Consider the following 17,727-nt stretch of genomic DNA (forward strand, 5'->3'; position numbering starts at 1 on the left):
ATTTACTTGTGGCTGGGATAGTAATCCAGAGATTATTACCTTTGTGGTTCTGCTTTTTACACAGTTTGAAATGCTGAGCCAGGATTATCCCACCGAGCTCTCTCAGTCTAACCAGAACATGGATAAAGGTTACAGCTCTTTTATAATGTACGTGCTTTCCACTGGCAGAGCTGCACTCAGCGCTCCTCCCACACCGTTATAGAGCAGCTGCCAGTATTACTGAGGTATTGGTGGGCCATCACAAACACAACCCGTGATAGACCGCAAAGTCCATTCTCCCGCATGTATCGACCCGGTGTGCAGTCCTGATGAATTAACGCGATAGTCTCCACAATACCTATCACACACTTACATCATTCATTTGCTGCCTCTGTTTGACAAAGGTTTTCCCTGAGCCACCTCACACCCTGGCCACACAGCAGCATTTTTTGCTCTGGAAGGCGCGTAATCCCTCATAAAACGGCTGTAGTTGTTGCGAGACTGGCTCGCTTCAAAATCGCCCCCCTCTCACCAGGCGCAAAGCTGGAGCCGAGAGGAGCCGGAGCGAACTGTTGGGAGACCTCACTCTCTGTTCGCCTGCAACCCACACACAGAGAATCCCAAATATCCCGTGCTAATCCTTCCCGGGTACATTCCCTAATTGAGATCTGATGCAAAGATTGCCGCCAATTCTCGCATCGCCCGAACTACACAGGCCGCTGCCCCCAATGTATCTTCTGGAGCCGGCTGTACCTGGCCATGCTCCTCGCTGTCAGTCTGTGATCCGGCAGCGAGCCGCATCCGATAGACGCAGTGGCCGGATATCGAGATCGAAGCAGTGCTGAAATGCTCTTTGACTAGTGTTTACACCCATTCCGTATTCAGCCTGGTGTATGTGTGTGTGTGTGTGTGTGAGAGAGAGAGAGAGAGAGAGATCGATATATGGATAAATAATGAGGAAATCCAGGAATCTGGGGCTCTTTACCAATCTCCCAACTTCTAACGCTACGCCGGAGATCCAAACGTGGCCATATATATATATATAGAATGGATAATTCCCGTCCCGTTCAGGGGGAGAGGAGGGGATTAACTTGGTCTTAATGCTGCCAGAGATCAGCCGCCAGAGTCAATGTAGCCGCGCAGTTCAGAGCGAAAGTTAAAGAGAGGCTAAAGATCGAAGCTAGGACTGGGCACAACTGTCCAGGAGCAGCAGCTGTACACCCCGACACTGTCACTCCGGACTTGAGGCTGTCGGATTGTACAGCCCGGCACTGCACCCAACAACAAAAAACAACAAACTTTTTCTATATATATATATTTTTTTAAAATCAGCATTTGTAATTCATGCTCTGAATATTTTTGGCTTTGACATTTTTCCCATTAAAAAAAAACTCGGGTTGATTTATGAATCCTGCAAGAACTCCAGTTAAAAAAAACTTGTTCCCTTCTGAAGAAATTTACGAGCTCTCGTCACTAGTCGAAGCGGCGAGCGTCCTCAAACTGACAAGGCTCCTCTCTCCCCGAGTCCCTGAAACCTGCAGCTCACATGTGATCTCAACACTGCATCAAGGGCTTTCCTGCTTTAAAGCTGTGAAATGAGAACTGGCGCCGGAGTTTAAACACACTGGAGGGGTGGGGGGAGGGAAGCTGGGACAGCAACAACAAAAATCACAGATTTTCGTCTCGCCAATATCAAATCGTCAGAGGCAATGGATTCGAGCACCAAGCGACCGAGAGATACAGCAATGTCAACGTTTGCAAAAATGACTAAAGTTCGCAGGAGGAGAGAGATGCTGCTTTATCAGCTCGGCGTCTCCTGCAGCATTCTCTTGCTGGCGTGGTGCATGTGCAGCCTGCTATCGAGACTAGGTGAGTGAGCCAGTCCAGTGCCGTCGAGGAATTGAACTTTTCCACCTGCTAGCCATCACTGCTTCTTTTTTTGCAAAACGGGCGAGAGATGTTTTTAATCTGTTTTTATTTTTCAGAAAAAAAACAATCCGAGCCTTCTTGTATTGCACCGCGTTTCTGTTTAAAATGTAACCCAGGCGATTTGGACACTGCAGTTTGAAGGATTTCCCTGCTTCAAGTTTGCATCTCCCCCGATTACACGAGTGGAGTCATGAACTTGCATAACACGAGTTTATGCGGCCTTGTCCAAAATCGATTGGACTATAATAGCCGAGCAGCCTGATATTAATAGAATACTATTATCTCCGCAATAAACCATCCTTAATGTAACTGCCTTGGAGGAAATTTGCAAGTTTCCCCGTGAGAATCAGCTTTGATAAAAGGCTTGTTATTTTTCCCGATGCAAGTCTTGTTTAACCCTTTAAGGATTTTTAAAAAAATGCACTTTTCAATAACATAAGAACAGGAATACTATTAAATGCTCTTAATGTTTGCATGTGAAGGTAGTTTTTAAAAAAAGTATTATGCCATCCTGCGGAAACTCTGCGATTAGAAGGATTTTCTGAATGAACTTTATGTATTTGTTCAATTTTATGTTCGGAATGATTCCATTTCATAAATAAAAAGGGATTTTTACATCGGTAAGTTTGAAAATGCCCCTGCAGCGCATTGCTTGAGCATAGTTGGAGAGTTGTGAGTGAAATAAAATCAAAGGTCTGGATAGATTTCATTGACAGTAACTCAGGCTTTCTAATCGGCATCTTCCCCATAAGAGAGTAACTCATTCCAATTGGGAATTCCAACAGAGCATGAGAAACAGACCGGACAACAAGCCATACTGGACCTAAGGTGGTGGAACAGGAAGTTAATGGCAGCCGCGCCAGATAACGGTACACAAGCTAAGAATTGCACCGAGCCAGGTAAGGGGCATTCCACAATTCCGAAGACGGAATTGCTGTTTCATATCCTTACATTTAACACCCAAGAGCCCCTTCTTGGGAAGTGTATCAGTCATTAAATATTGAACCGGTTTGGATGTAGCTCTAATCAAATATGCGCTGCTATAGTAACCAGTTTATTTGAAGATGTCAAAGTCAATGTGTATCGGTAGAACTGCTCTTGTGCCGCTAGGAAGATTAAAGGAAACGATCACTGCAGACAAGCATTTTCTTTCAGTGTAAGATATCTACAGTTTCTCACTCAATACCTTTCTGGACTTTTCCGTTTAGCACCACATTTCGCTCAAAACGATGTGTGGGGCTCAGTTAATCCGGTTTATCAGCACTGATTAGGACTGTCACTAGTTCAGAGCTTGCCTGAAAACTGCTTTATTTCCAAAGTGGACCCCACTGTTTTTTAAACGTTAATCTGTCCAACTATTCCATTGTTTTGTAGAACTTCCAGTTTAGGTGGCTATATGCTATGGTTTTTCTTATGTTCAGAGCATGGTTACACAACCCCACAGCACCTCTGTTTTGCAACATGTTCACTGTAATAAACATCACAACAGCCTGTTCCCAGTAATTGTTAAAACGATGATATACTTGGTTTTCTAAATGGTGATTTGCAACTGGAGGGGACATGACACAGGTCTTTAACATGCTGAAAGGTTTAACCATGTAGTCCTGTTGGGGTAGACTTATAGAACACACATTTAAAATCAACACACTTCAAGCAAAGAGTTCAGGAAAGACTGAATAGGCTGGAACTCTTTTCATTAAAAAAGAGAATCTAAGAGATGGCCTGATCGAGGTCTTTAAAATGATAAAGGGGTTCGATAGGGTAGGCGTAACGCTGATGTTTCCAGTTGTGGGGAGTCCAAAACTAGGGACTAGGGGCCATATATAAAAGATAGTCACTAATACATCCAATAAAGAATCCAGGAGAAACTTCCTTACTCAGAGTGGTGAGAATGTAGAGCTCATTACCTCATGGAGTGGTTGCAGCAACATTTAAACATAGATACATTTAAAGGGAAGCTAGATAAACACATGAGGGAGAAAGGAATAGAAGGATATGTTCATAGGGTGAGATGGTAATATGGGGGAGGCCTGTGTGGAGCATGCACACCAGCACAGACCTCTTGGGCCGAATGGCCTGTTTCTGAGCTGTAAAATGTAAGTAATTCTATGTGGTGCAGAGTAGACTCCATTAGAAATGAGGGAGCAGTAGGTTGTAGGTTGTAATCAGCAGGAGGTTTCCTTTCCCATGTTTGAGCTGATGCCATGAGACTCCATGGGACCCGGAGTCAATATTGAGGGCTCCCACGGTCACCCCCTCCAGACTGTATACCACTGTGTGAGGTCTGTCCTGCCAGTGGGATGGTGATGGAGGAATCTGATACATTGGCTGAAAGATATGATTTTGTGAGTATGACTATTCTAGGCTGTTGCTTAACTAGACTGTGGGACAGCTCTCCCAATTTTTGCATGTTCCCAGATGTTAGTAAGGAGGACTTTGCAGGGTTGACCAGGCTGGGTGTGTCTTTGTTGTGTCCAGTGCTTAGGTACCCGGGTCGTCTGTCTGCTTTTTTAATGTTACTGTTACTGTTATTGTAATAGTGGTTTGATATAACTGAGTAGCTTGCTAGGTCACTTCAGAGGGCAGTTAAGAGTCAACCACATTGCTGTGGGTCCAGAGTCACATGTCGACCTTCCCTAAAGGGCATTAGTGAACCAGATGGGTTTTTACTACAATTCTGTAGTTTCATGGTCACCATTACTGATACTAGCTTTTTTTAAACATTCCAGATTTAATGAATGAATGAATTAATTAAATTCAATTGTCTCAGCTGCCATCATGGGATTTGAACTTAAGTCTCCAGATCATTAGTCTAGGCTTCTGGTTTGCTAGTCCTGTAACATTACCACTGTGCTACCGCACCCCATAACCAGTTTGCCACCGTACCCCATTTCTACAAGGATCATAGTTGACATCAGTACACTATAAGAATCAGTGTTTTCTAAACTATTAAACTTGTGTTGAAGTCAGCAAGTACTGAAGTCTGTTCATTTGTACAACTACTCTGAGTTACCTGGTTTTGTTGTGCTTTATTTTCTTGAAAAATGTCATTGATGAATATGGCTACTTCCGCTATTCCATTGTTGAAGTGATGATATAAACTGTGATGATATTTACCTTGTGAAAACTGATAAGAGAACAGTACCTGAGAATCTGTATTAGGCCATAGTACCAAATCCTACACGCTATTTAATATGAGTAACTCTCTTTGAAACTATTTAATTCGGTGCATTTATATCTCAAAAAGAGAAATCATAGCAAACAGTCGATAATCATTTATCAAAAAATAAAATGTGGCAGAAATTTTTTCAGGCATGTTTGGTGCATCTTGAGAAACTCTGAACTTCTGCTCCAAGTGTCAGCCTCAAACTGACAATCTAGATCCTGTAAAGCACTGAGCAGGATCACATCGTACCATCAGAATTTATATCACCCTACAGCTGTCTTATGTGGCTGGTGCTGTTTTCTGGTTTATTTTGCTGGTCAGTAACCTATGGGAATTATATTGTTCTGCTATGTGCTTACAATCTTTAGAAAAGTAAAAGAGCATTTCACTGCTATGAGTCACATGATCTAGTCACAGAGCATTGTATTATCAGGGCATCTTACTACTAAATATCACGATTGATTTCTGTTAAACCTAAGCTCATCCAAAACTCTGCTGCCGGGTCCTAACTTGCCCAAGTCCCATCCATCCACCACCCCTGTGCCTGCTGACTTACATTGGCTTCCGGTTAAGCAATGCCTCGATTTTAAAATTCTCATCCTTGTTTACAAATCCCTCCATGACCTCGCCCCTCCCTATCTGTAACCTCCTCCAGTTTTGCAACCCTCTGAGATATCTGTGCACCTCCAATTCTGGTCTTTTGCACATCTCCGATTTTAATCGCTCCACCATTTGCAGCCGTGGCTTCAGCTGTCTGGGCCCTAGGTTCTGGAATTCACTCCCTAAACCTCTCTGCCTCTCTACCTTTCTCTCCTTTAAGATGCTCCTTAAAACCTAACTCTTTGAACAAGCTTTTGGTCATCTGCCCTAATATCTCATTATGAGGCTCGATTTCAAATTTTGTTTTATAACAGTCCTGTGAAGTACCTTGCGGTGTTTTACTACATTAAAGACACTATATAAATGCAAATTGTTGTTGTTGTTACACAGAATAACATGAGAGGCCAATTTTCTTGGGATTAGCACCTGGGGAAATACTTATTTCCCAGGTGAAAAGCACAGGAAATGGGATGGAGATCCATGGAGGCCGAAATTCATCACACCGGAAACGATTACACCTACCGTTTTTCTTGTGTTTTGGCCACTAATCTTGTGAAATTCAGCTCTTTGTCATTTTTTTGGAATGGGATGGAAGTCAGTCATAATGGGAGTGGGCGGGAACAGAGTATCCGTCATAATGGGGGGTGGAAGTGGAGGTGGGACGAGACTCTCCGGCGGTGTCAGTCATCAGCCCCAGGCTGGTGATGTCATCGCGCTGGCGCGTCAACACGTCTCTCCCCTTCAGTTAAAGGGGAGAGCCGCTGCGCACTCTGCAACTTTTTAAGTTGGGTCCACTGGGCCACCAGAGAGGGTTTCGGCCAGTGGCACCCAAGAGGGCGTGCCAGGCTGCCTGTTGGCATTGGAGCAGTCTGGTCCAACCCGGGGGCAAAATTGTCGGGCTGACCTGGCAGTCGGCCGACAAAAAAACTAAGATGGCGGTGGTGGCAGTGCGCCCTCCCCTTTAATGGAGGCCGCACTGCCATTTTACACACACTGCAAACACAGTGCACCGACAGAAAAACTGTCGGGGCACCGAGTGGCAGCCGGAAGTTTTTCTAAGGTTAATTTTGCTTGCGGGGCGGGACATTGACGGTGCATGCTTTGTTGACGCACTTAGGAGGGTTTGGCAGCAGCGGGGTAGAAATGGGGACCGCCAGAAAAACCACCGGGGAGAATTTTGCGAGCAGCGGCTATTCGACTACAAATCGGCGGCCTTTCAACACCGCCTTTGGATCGTTTGCCAATCACCTTGTCTTGCATTGATAGACTAAGCTCAAACTCAAATCCCAGATGTCCAGAGACAGACTTGGGCCTCATAAATAGATGTAAGCTGGGGTTCACTGATGCTATTAGGACCCTTACACCATTTTAAGTCCTGCCCAGTGGCCAATCCGTAAGTAAAATATAGTGGGATTGGTCTGAAGCAGTTTTTGAAGAGGCGCACTTGCCTGCAGGTAATTGGCGCAGAGCATGTTTGTGCTATTAAAACACCTTGTGACAATTTACTCATGTTAAAGGCATTATATAAGTGCAAATTGTTGTTGTATTTGGATTGCCAGGGGAGTTTTCAGCTTCAGATTGCTCATTTCTCAATCCTTGTGCCTTATTACCTTCAGTAAGCTTTATCTGCTTATCATGGATGCAATTATTTCCAGTTTCATTTGGATGGAGGAACACTTGGAGGAAGAAGAGCAGCAGCAGCTGGGCCTCTCATAAGGCAGTAGGTGAGGGAGACTGCTCTTTGGAGGCCATGCCCAGCACACAGGGTGCACAGGCCAAGTGTCATTTTCTTGGATCTATCTAAAGAGCAGTGCATCAGTCATCTGTGCCTCTCCAGCCAGGCTGTTGCAGACCTCTGCAGCCTCCCATTACAGGACCTGCTGGATCAGGAGTGATACTTTGGCACTGACTCTCAAAGTCACCACGGCCCATAACATGGCTGGATAGCTGCTGGGCGACAGGGGATAACCCTTTTATATAGGGCTCATGGCCCCTCCATAACCCCACCACACCTGAGCAACGCAAGTATAATCAAAGCCACGGGAGCACCAGGATGATTATAGAGCACACCATCGGGGCAGGTCTGGGGGCTCCCTACAATATGCCCCACAAAGGGTCTCCTGCATTGTAGTAGTGTGCTGCCTACTACACAACCTCGCCATACAGAGAGGCCTGCAGTTGGAAGAGCAGCAATTGTCCTCATCAGATGAGGAAGAGTGGGGGTAGGCGAGGAACCAGCAGGAGAAAGAGGTCACCTAAAATCCCTGCAAGAAGACATGTGAGGGATGAGTTAATTGCTCAGAGTTTCCAGTGACCTGCTCATTCCCCTGATCTCAAAACATACACACAGCCCTTCTGAATCAACATTCTTTGTTCCATCTTTCACCACTCCCTTAATCCTGAAACATTCAAGCTATTCAGACAACTTATGTATCAGTGACCTACTGACAGTGCCGACTCAGAAGTTGCCTCAAAACCACACTGCAGAACACAATGTGATCAAGATGATTAACTTAATGGCAAACATAATAATTGCCTTCCATTCATTTCAGCCCCAGGTGCCAACCGAGATGATGCCTTCCTTATGCGAAGGTTTCCTAATGCTCCTATGGAGGTGCTCCCCTAGTGGGCTCAGCAATGGTGGTGGAAGGGTGCTGTTGCTCATGCTGGAACTCTTGAGATGCTCGTGGCCGGTGACTTCCTGGTGCTCGAGCCTGCAAATGCCCTGCTGCGGTCAGCTGCATGTCAGCTGCTGCTGGGGCAGTGTGGCCCAGCCGACTTTGTGGCAGGGCATTGGTTGAGAGGATGGCAGAGGAGAAGACATGTTGACTGCTGAAAAAAAAAATCAACATGTAATGCTGTCATTGTGCTACTGCCACTCCCATGGAGCCGGGGCTCATCACTTCCCCTGATCTGTGGGACAGCAGACTGTAGAAGACGAGTGACTCCTTGAAAACCCCTATCTATTTGCTCCACCAAGCTGCTCAGGGTGGACGTCTGTCTCTGCAAGGTGGGTGTCTGTCCCTCCAAGGCAAAGGATAGGGTTGAGCCCAGAGTCTACAAGGCAATCATTTGAGCTTGCACCAAAGCAAGTGACACTGACTTCCATTGTAAGAGCCCGGATGCAGTGTCACTGGAGGTGACCACACTCTCTGGGGTAGGTTGCAGAGTGCTGATGACACCACACAGACTGGGACTGGACTTCTGCACCCTTTCAGCTTTAATGCAAAAATTATTTGGCAGGCCTTCCAGGCAATGGTAGCATAGTGGTTATGTTAGTGGACTAGTAACCCAGAGCTACTAATCCAGAGACATGAATTCAAATTTAAATTCAGTTAATTAAAATTAAATCTGGAATAAAAAATTTGTATCAGTAATGGTAACCATGAAACTACCGGATTGTCGTAAAACCCTGACTGGTTTACTAAAGTTCTTTAGGAAAGGAAATCTGCCATCCTTACCTGGTCTGGTCTCCAGACCCACAGCCATGTGGTTGACTCTTAACTGTCCTCTGACAGTTGTAACAAACCACTGAAAGAAACAATAATGAGAATAAAATCGGACGGACCACCGTCAGACTGGGTGTATAATGGCGGTCAATTGGCTAGCAGCCATTTTAGACAATTGGCCAAAGTTAATTTATCCCCAGGGAATGGTTGAGGCAGAGACCAATGTATTTTTAAGGGATTATTGGATAATAAGCAAGTTACGGTTAAAGATAAGTTATTTGTCATGTAAAATGAAGGTTCCAATTATTTGACCTGGCTATAATATAAGATATAAAATATAACAATTCCATTATGAGTTCAAGTGAAATCTTCAACTCAGGTAAGAGGAAGCTTGTGTAGTTTATAAGAACATAAGAACATAAGAAATAGGAACAGGAGTAGGCCATACGGCCCCTCGAGCCTGCTCCGCCATTCAATAAGATCATGGCTGATCTGATCATGGACTCAGCTCCACTTCCCCACCCGCTCCCCATAACCCCTTATTCCCTTATCGTTTAAGAAACTGTCTATTTCTGTCTTAAATTTATTCAATGTCCCAGCTTCCACAGCTCTCTGAAGCAGCGAATTCCACAGATTTACAACCCTCTGAGAGAAGAAATTTCTCTTCATCTCTGTTTTAAATGGGTGGCCCCTTATTCTAAGATCATGCCCTCTAGTTCTAGTCTCCCCCATCAGTGGAAACATCCTCTCTGCATCCACCTTGTCAAGCCCCCTCATAATCTTAAATGTTTCTATGTTTCTATGATAAGATCACCTCTCATTCTTCTGAATTCCAGTGAGTAGAGGCCCAACCTACTCAACCTTTCCTCATAAGTCAACCCTCTCATCCCCGGAATCAACCTAGTGAACCGTCTCTGAACTGCCTCCAAAGCAAGTATATCCTTTCGTAAATATGGAAACAAAATCTGCACACAGTATTCCAGGTGTGGCCTCACCAATACCTTATATAGCTGTAGCAAGACTTCTCTGCTTTTATATTCCATCCCCTTTGCAATAAAGGCCAAGATACCATTGGCCTTCCTGATCACTTGCTGTACCTGCTTACTATCCTTTTGTGTTTCATGCACAAGTACCCCCAGGTCCCACTGTACTGCGGCACTTTGCAATCCATTTAAATAGTAACCTGCTCTTTGATTTTTTTTCTGCCAAAGTGCATGACCTCACACTTTCCAACATTATACTCCATCTGCCAATTTTTTGCCCACTCACTTAGCCTGTCTATGTCCTTTTGCAGATTTTTTGTGTCCTCACACATTGCTTTTCCTCCCATCTTTGTATCATCAGCAAACTTTACTATGTTACACTCAGTCCATTTTTCCAAGTCCTTAATATAGATTGTAAATAGTTGGGGTCCCAGCACTGATCCCTGTGGCACCCCACTAGTTACTGGTTGCCAAGCAGAGAATGAACTATTTATCTCGACTCTCTGTTCTCTGTTAGTTAGCCAGTCCTCTATCCATGCTAATATATTACCCCCAACCCTGTGAATTTTTATCTTGTGCAGTAACCTTATGACATCAGCTTACCCACCCCATAATAGGATTATTGACTTCCTTCCAGGTAATATATGCTGTCTGTTGTATTCAATAATTTACTGAAGTTATCTTTTAGTTAAATTGGGGTTTCGTCATCATCATCATCATAGGCAGTCCCTCGGAATTGAGGAAGACTTGCTTCCACTCTAAAAATGAGTCCATAGGTGGCTGAACAATCTAATATGAGAACCACAGTCCCTGTCACAGGTGGGACAGGTAGTCGTTGAGGGAAAGGGTGGGTGGGACTGGTTTGCCGCACGCTCTTTCCGCTGCCTGCGCTTGATTTCTGTATGCTCTCGGCGATGAGACTCGAGGTGCACAGCGCCCTCCCGGATGCACTTCCTCCACTTAGGGCGGTCTTTGGCCAGGGACTCCCAGGTATCAGTGGGGATGTTGCACTTTATCAGGGAGGCTTTGAAGAAATCCTTGTGACATTCCCTCTGCCCACCTTTGGCTTGTTTGCCGTGAAGGACTTCCGAGTAGAGCGCTTGCTTTGGGAGTCTCGTGTCTGGCATGCGAACAGTGTGGCCTGCCCAACGGAGCTGATCAAGTGTGGTCAGTGCTTCAATGCTGGGGATGTTGGCCTGGTTGAGGATGCTAATGTTGGTGCGTCTGTCCTCCCAGGGGATTTGTAGGATCTTGTGGAGACATCGTTGGTGGTACTTCTCCAGCGACTTGTGGTGTCTGCTGTACATGGTCCATTGGGGTTTGGGGTTCTGCTGTACTGCGTGGTTATTATGTTAAGTTTGATAACTGAGTATCAGCAACAACATTGCATTTATTTAGCACCTTTAATGTAGTAAAACATCGCAAGGGGTTTCACGTTATTAAACAAAATTTGACACCGAGCCACATGAGGAGATATTAGGACATGCGAGCATAAGGAGAGGTTTGGGGAGGAAATTTCAGAGCTTAGACCCTAGGCAGCTGAAGGCATGGCCGGCAATGGCAAGCAATGCGGGAATGCGCAACAGGCCTGAATTGGAGGACTTAGTGATCTCAGAGGGTTGTAGGGCTGGAAGAGATTATAGAGATAACTGTTTGTAAATGTATTTACACAAGAAAAAATATTTTTAAATCTGGTGCTTTCCAAAGATTCCTGTTAATGTATTGTATTTGGTGTTTGTTTTTCTATTTAAGTTGTGTGTAAATGTTCTTGGTCACATTGAGAAGATGAGAGCTACAAAGAACTGATACATGTTTAACAATGTAACAATAGTTAATGTTGTTGAACAGCATCATGTGGCAGGCACTGTGTGCCTTTTGCAATCGACTGTAGTGGTGACAACAAAAGCCCACATTTTATCTGTTGGAGTGGGAAACAGAGAGCTGGCCGAGCACGGGTTGGAGCCAGATAATTTAATCAGCTCAGTCCCCAATCCTCCATTTGAAAAGTATTTTAATGTTTATTATGGACTGTAATCTAGACTGCTGTCATGTTTAATATTACCACAAACAGTTAGATTGAGATAACTCTTGCGTTTCAGCAATGAAGCTTGTTGTAGGAATGGTTGTGGAATAGCAACTATAACATATCAATCCGTAATGAAATTTGTTTCTCGGATTATGCATTCCCTATGTAAACCTCTATGTAAAACTCTTATAGAAACATAGAAAATAGGTGCAGGAGCAGGCCATTCAGCCCTTCTAGCCTGCACCGCCATTCAATGAGTTCATGGCTGAACATGAAACTTCAGTACCCCCTTCCTGCTTTCTCGCCATAACCCTTGATCCCCCGAGTAGTAAGGACTTCATCTAACTCCCTTTTGAATATATTTAGTGAATTGGCCTCAACTACTTTCTGTGGTAGAGAATTCCACAGGTTCACCACTCTCTGGGTGAAGAAGTTTCTCCTCATCTCGGTCCTAAATGGCTTACCCCTTATCCTCAGACTGTGACCCCTGGTTCTGGACTTCCCCAACATTGGGAACATTCTTCCTGCATCTAACCTGTCTAAACCCGTCAGAATTTTAAACGTTTCTATGAGGTCCCCTCTCATTCTTCTGAACTCCAGTGAATACAATCATAAATCTCATAAATGCTCCTCTTGGCCCCACAGAAAATATTTTAAAACTTTTTTTAATACTTCTTTTGAGCAACCTGCAGTGGTGCCTTGGACATTTTGAGGGAACGTGATCACACGTTTCTAATGGAGCGTGCAATTTCAGAAATATACTGCAAGCGTGGGTAGCTGGCTTTTCTCTGACAGATTTTAGGATGAGGTGGAAAGGAAGATGAAATAAACCATTATGCAATTTAGACCGAAGTGTTCTTATGGAAGTTCTTATATGGATATTTTATTTATTGGTTTCCATCAATCAAACACATTTTTTTTTGCAGTGTGACGACAATGGTGCTGGAATTCCGATGCTCCGGGTCCATACTGAAAACCGGCTTTTCCAATCTGTCAAGTTTCGAGCTTGACAGGTCATCCGCTGATTGGGAGCGAAGACACTTGCAGGGCAAGATTTCTGATATTAACGGATATCTTGCCCAGCAAATGTCCTCAAAAATCTTGTACGTGTAAAAGCAGGCGTATAGCCTACTTTTACAGGCGCAAGTGTTTAAAAATAGACAAAAACATTTTAAAATAAAGTTATAAAAGCACATTTTATTCTTAAAAACCCTCCCCACTACGGTAAGTTTATTTTTAACCATAATTTAAAAAACTTTTTTAAAAATCGGGAAAATATTTTAATTTTATACAACATAATAACTTTAATTTCAATTAATTTTAAATATGTGTGGTCTGTTTTTTATTTTTTAATATTTTGTGTGATTGCTTTTGTTCCCATTAATAGCACTGAGAACTCGTAGATACGCGAGTCTCAGTGCTATTAATGGGAACCTGTGAAATGCTTACCTGATTGGCTGAGCAGTCACACATGACTGCATCTTCTGGGTGGGGACCCTCTGCACGGGAGCGCGCTTCACAGCGCGAGAGGAGAAGGCCTCCCCATCGGAAATCAGGGCGCCTCCTCGACCACCAGGTAAATTCATTAAAAATATCCAGCGAGGAAGCGATTCCCTGCGGGAAGACCCCCAGAGGAATTTCTGGGCCATTGTTTCTTTGCGTAAGTATTGAGAATGTTGCAAATAGCTAATCTGAATAGAGGTACTTTCTAATGTGAAAATGAGCAGTGTTTCACTTCAGCCTCACCATAGCACATGTGATTTTAGTTCAAAATAAAGATGAAGTAATGGGCGGTAAATGTTGGCCTCTCCGGGTGCGTACGATGTGTACTAAGAGGCCTTGCAAGTTCTGGGTTTAGGCGCGCAAAGTGTATGCGCCTAAACCCGGCACCTGTGATTTGTCAACATTTCTTTTGACAGATCGCAGTGTCCCCAGGAGAAGGGCCTTTGTGGGCGGAGATTTGGGCTATTTGCCCAACTCCAGCCCAGCGAATGTCCTTAATACTCTTATGCCCGGCTTACCAGTGTAAGAGTTTTAAAAGATAGAAAAAATGCATTTTGTGACTTATATTTATATTAAAAACCCTGCCCATGAAGGCAAGTTACTAATGGAACATTAAGAAAAATTAATATTTGTTTTTATAAAACATTGAATTTAATTTAATTTCTATTACTTTTGAAAAAGTGAAGTGTTCTTTTTATTTATGTGTGCAAACCTGCTGCAAAGTCTGGTGCATTAACTGTACTAGTACAAAAGATGCACTTGTAAGACTTGAGCTGGGTGACTGAAATAGTGATAATCACATCCGTAAGTTATTAAAATCTGCACTGAAGTGTGACTTAAACATCAGATTTTCTGACACATTCAGGCCAATTTTAAATGGTCAAAAGCGGTCTTAACTGGCGGTAATGGCCTCAAAGTGGGCTAAGTAGACAATGTTGATGCTCTGGCCGCTGCAATATTAAAAAGGGGCCTTTTCCCTGTTTCAAGTGATAGGACTCTTTGTTGTGCAAATGGAGGCCCCACGACAGAGTTAGGATCCTAATTGCAATTTGAAGGGACACGTGGGTAGGGGCATTGAACAGCCTAAGCAGAAGTCCTTAAACGGACACTTTGTTTGCCGCATGCTTCTTCCGCTGTCTGCGCTTGTTTTCTGCATGCTCTCGGCAATGAGACTCGAGGTGCTTAACGCCCTCCCGGAAGCTCTTCCTCCACTTAGGACTGTCTTGGGCCAGGAATTCCCAGGTGCCGGTGGGGATGTTGCACTTTATCAAGGAGGCATTGAGACTTTCCTCTTCCCACCTGGAGGACCTTTGTCTTACAGATGGTTAGTGTAAGGCCCATACTTTCATACGCTTCAGTGAAGATGTTGATGATGGCTTGCTGTTCGGCCTCTGAGTGTGCGCAGATGCAAGCGTTGTTCGCATTCTGTAGTTTGATGACAGAGGATGGGACAACCTTGGATTTAGCCTGGAGGCGACGAAGGTGGAACAGGTTCCCATTGGTTCTATAGTTTAGTTCCACTCCAGCGAGGAGCTTGTTGAGTGTGAGAGTGAGAATGAGATGGAGCATTGCAACGAGGAAGATCAAGAAGAGCGTTGGCGCAATGACGCAGTCCTGCTTGACCCCGTTCCGGACGTGGATTGGATCTGTGGTGGATCCGTTGGTCAGGATCACAGCTTGCATGTCATCATGGAGCAGGCGGAGGATGGTGACAAACTTTTGGGGGCAGCCGAAGCGGAGGAGAACATTCCATCGTCCTTCACGGTGTGACAGCGTAAAAGGCCTTTGTGAGATCAAAGAAGGCCATGTACAAGAGTTGGTGCTGTTCCTTGCATTTCTCTTGTTGGCGCGCGGTGAAGATCATGTCTGTTGTACCCCTTAGTGGACGGAATCCACATTGTGACTCTGGGAGGAGCTCTTCAGCCACAGGGAGAAGATGGTTGAGGAGGATTCTTGCGATGATTTTCCCAGTGGCCGACAACAGGGAGATTCCTCTGTAGTTGCTGCAGTCGGACGTCCCTTTTTTTGAAGATGTTCATGATTACAGGATCCCTGAGATCTCCCGCATTCTCTCCTTCCAGTTAAGAGAGGTCATGCATTCATACCAATAGTGCTTCTCCATCATACTTTAGTGCCTCAGCGGGGATTCCACCTGCTTCTGATGCCTTCTTGTTCTTGAGCTGACGGATGGCCTTTTCTACCTTGTGCAAGGCTGGCGTTTTGCTGAGATGGTGGAGGGTAGCATGCTGTGGGATGGAGTCGAGGACATTCGTGTTGAAGGTAGAGTCTCGGTTAAGGAGATATTCGAAGTGCTCCTTCCAGTGGGCCCTGACTGCCTCGGTGTCCTTAATGAGTGCCTCCCCATTTTTCTTGGCCAGCAGTGTGGTGGGGCCTTAGGTGCTTGGGCCGCAGGTGGACTTAACTGCAGTGAAGAATCCTCGCACATCATGGCTGTTGGCTAACTGCTGGATCTCCTGTGCTTTCTCCACCCACCATCTATTCTTTAGGTCGTGGGTTTTTTGTTGGACCTCGGCCTTCAGCCGCCTGAAGAGCTGCTTTGCTGCTCCCAAATTGGGTTGCTGCTTTAAGTTCAGAAATGCTTTGTGCCTGTGGCTTATTAGCCCCTGGATCTCCTGGTCGTTCTTATCAAACAAGTCTTGGTGTTTTCTGGTTGAGTGACCAAACGTCTCTTCACAGGTGCTGGTTATGGTGGCCTTGAGGGCAGACCAGCTGCTGTGAGCACTCTGCGTCTCGGGATCATCGAGGGTCACCAGGTTGGCACTGAGGCGATGACTGTATAAGGTTTTATTAACTGGGTCTTTGAGTGCGCCTGCGTTGATTTTTCTGCGGCATTGTTGGGACTATATTGATGTTGATGATGGAGCGGATTAGGCCGCGGTCCGTCCAGCAGTCGTCAGCTCCTGTCATGGCGCGGGTGATGCGCACGTCCTTGCGATCCCTCGCTCGGATGATGACGTAGTTGAGCAGGTGCCTGTGCTTGGAGCGAGGGTGTTGTCACAATCCCTCTGGCGGAACAAGGTGTTGGTGATGACAAGGTCGTGTTCTTAGGCATTTTGTCAGGAGCAGGGAACCACTGGAGTTGGCTTTCCCTACCCCCAGTCTGCCGATCACGCCTCCCCAGAGGTCTGTGTCCTTACCGACTCTGGTCGACCAAGGAGGATCAGTTTGTCGTCCATAGGGATATTAAAAGGGGCCTTTTCCTTGTTTCAAGTGATAGGACTCTCTGTTGTGCAAATGGAGGCCCTACGACAGAGTTAGGACTTTGATTGCAATTTGAAGGGACACGTGGGCAAGGGCATTGAACAGCCTAAGCAGAAGTCCTTAAAGGGACTGCTGCTAGCTGTTCCACAAACAGCCCCTAAACCTTTTCAATGTTATATGTCTGTGGTGAACAGGGGGCCAAAGTTCAGCCTCCTAATAAGGCCTCTGGCCGCCTGAAAGCAGAGGTCAGGGGGCAGTGACGAATGGCTGCCGACTTGCGGCGGCCTGGCCGATGCTCACTCAATTCACCTCGGGGCTTTTTGCTGCGGTCTGGCGCTCCGTTCCTCTCCTGCAGACGGGTCTTAAAGACGTCATCAGAGCGTGCACCGCAATGGAGCTGCTCCGGGAAGGAATTTCACCTGCAAAAGTCTCCAGGCCGTCGCTTGGTGCCCCCCAACAGCTTTTTGCGTGGGCGCACTCCTGTTGGGCCTTGTTGGTTGGGGGCGCGACCACCTTTAAAGCGGAGGTAGTGCTGCCGGTGACGCCATTTTATTTTTTTTTGTCAGCCGACAGCCAGATCGGGCCGACAATTACGCCCCCGGGTTCGGCCAAGCTGCCAACAGGCAGTCTGGCACCCCCCTCTTGGGTGCCAGGCCGCTAGCCCGGCCGCAACCCTCCCTGGTGGCCCAGTGGACCTACCTGAAAAAGATGCAGAGCTCGCAGCAGCTCTCTCCTTTAACTGAAGGGGGAGACATGTTGATGCACTCGTGTGATGACATCATTGGTGTGGCACTGATGACGGACAGTGGCGGAGACTTCGTCCCGCCCCCACTTCTGCCCCGCTAGTGACCCCCACTCCGCTCTGCCCCC

The 17,727-nt window shown here is 45.6% G+C and overlaps 1 protein-coding gene across 1 annotated transcript in view; it reads left to right on the forward strand.

The window, feature by feature from the left end:
• Positions 1-1,688: 1,688 nt before the first annotated feature.
• slc24a4b (solute carrier family 24 member 4b) overlaps positions 1,689-17,727 on the forward strand; it is a 372,991-nt gene continuing 356,952 nt past the window's right edge. Inside the window, exons 1-2 of the mRNA XM_070877549.1 lie at positions 1,689-1,848; positions 2,694-2,807. Coding sequence (XP_070733650.1) covers positions 1,689-1,848; positions 2,694-2,807 — 274 coding nt within the window. The remainder of the gene's footprint in view (positions 1,849-2,693; positions 2,808-17,727) is intronic.

Source organism: Pristiophorus japonicus, chromosome 4 (genome assembly GCF_044704955.1).
Source record: "Pristiophorus japonicus isolate sPriJap1 chromosome 4, sPriJap1.hap1, whole genome shotgun sequence".
Lineage (NCBI taxonomy): Eukaryota > Metazoa > Chordata > Chondrichthyes > Pristiophoridae > Pristiophorus > Pristiophorus japonicus.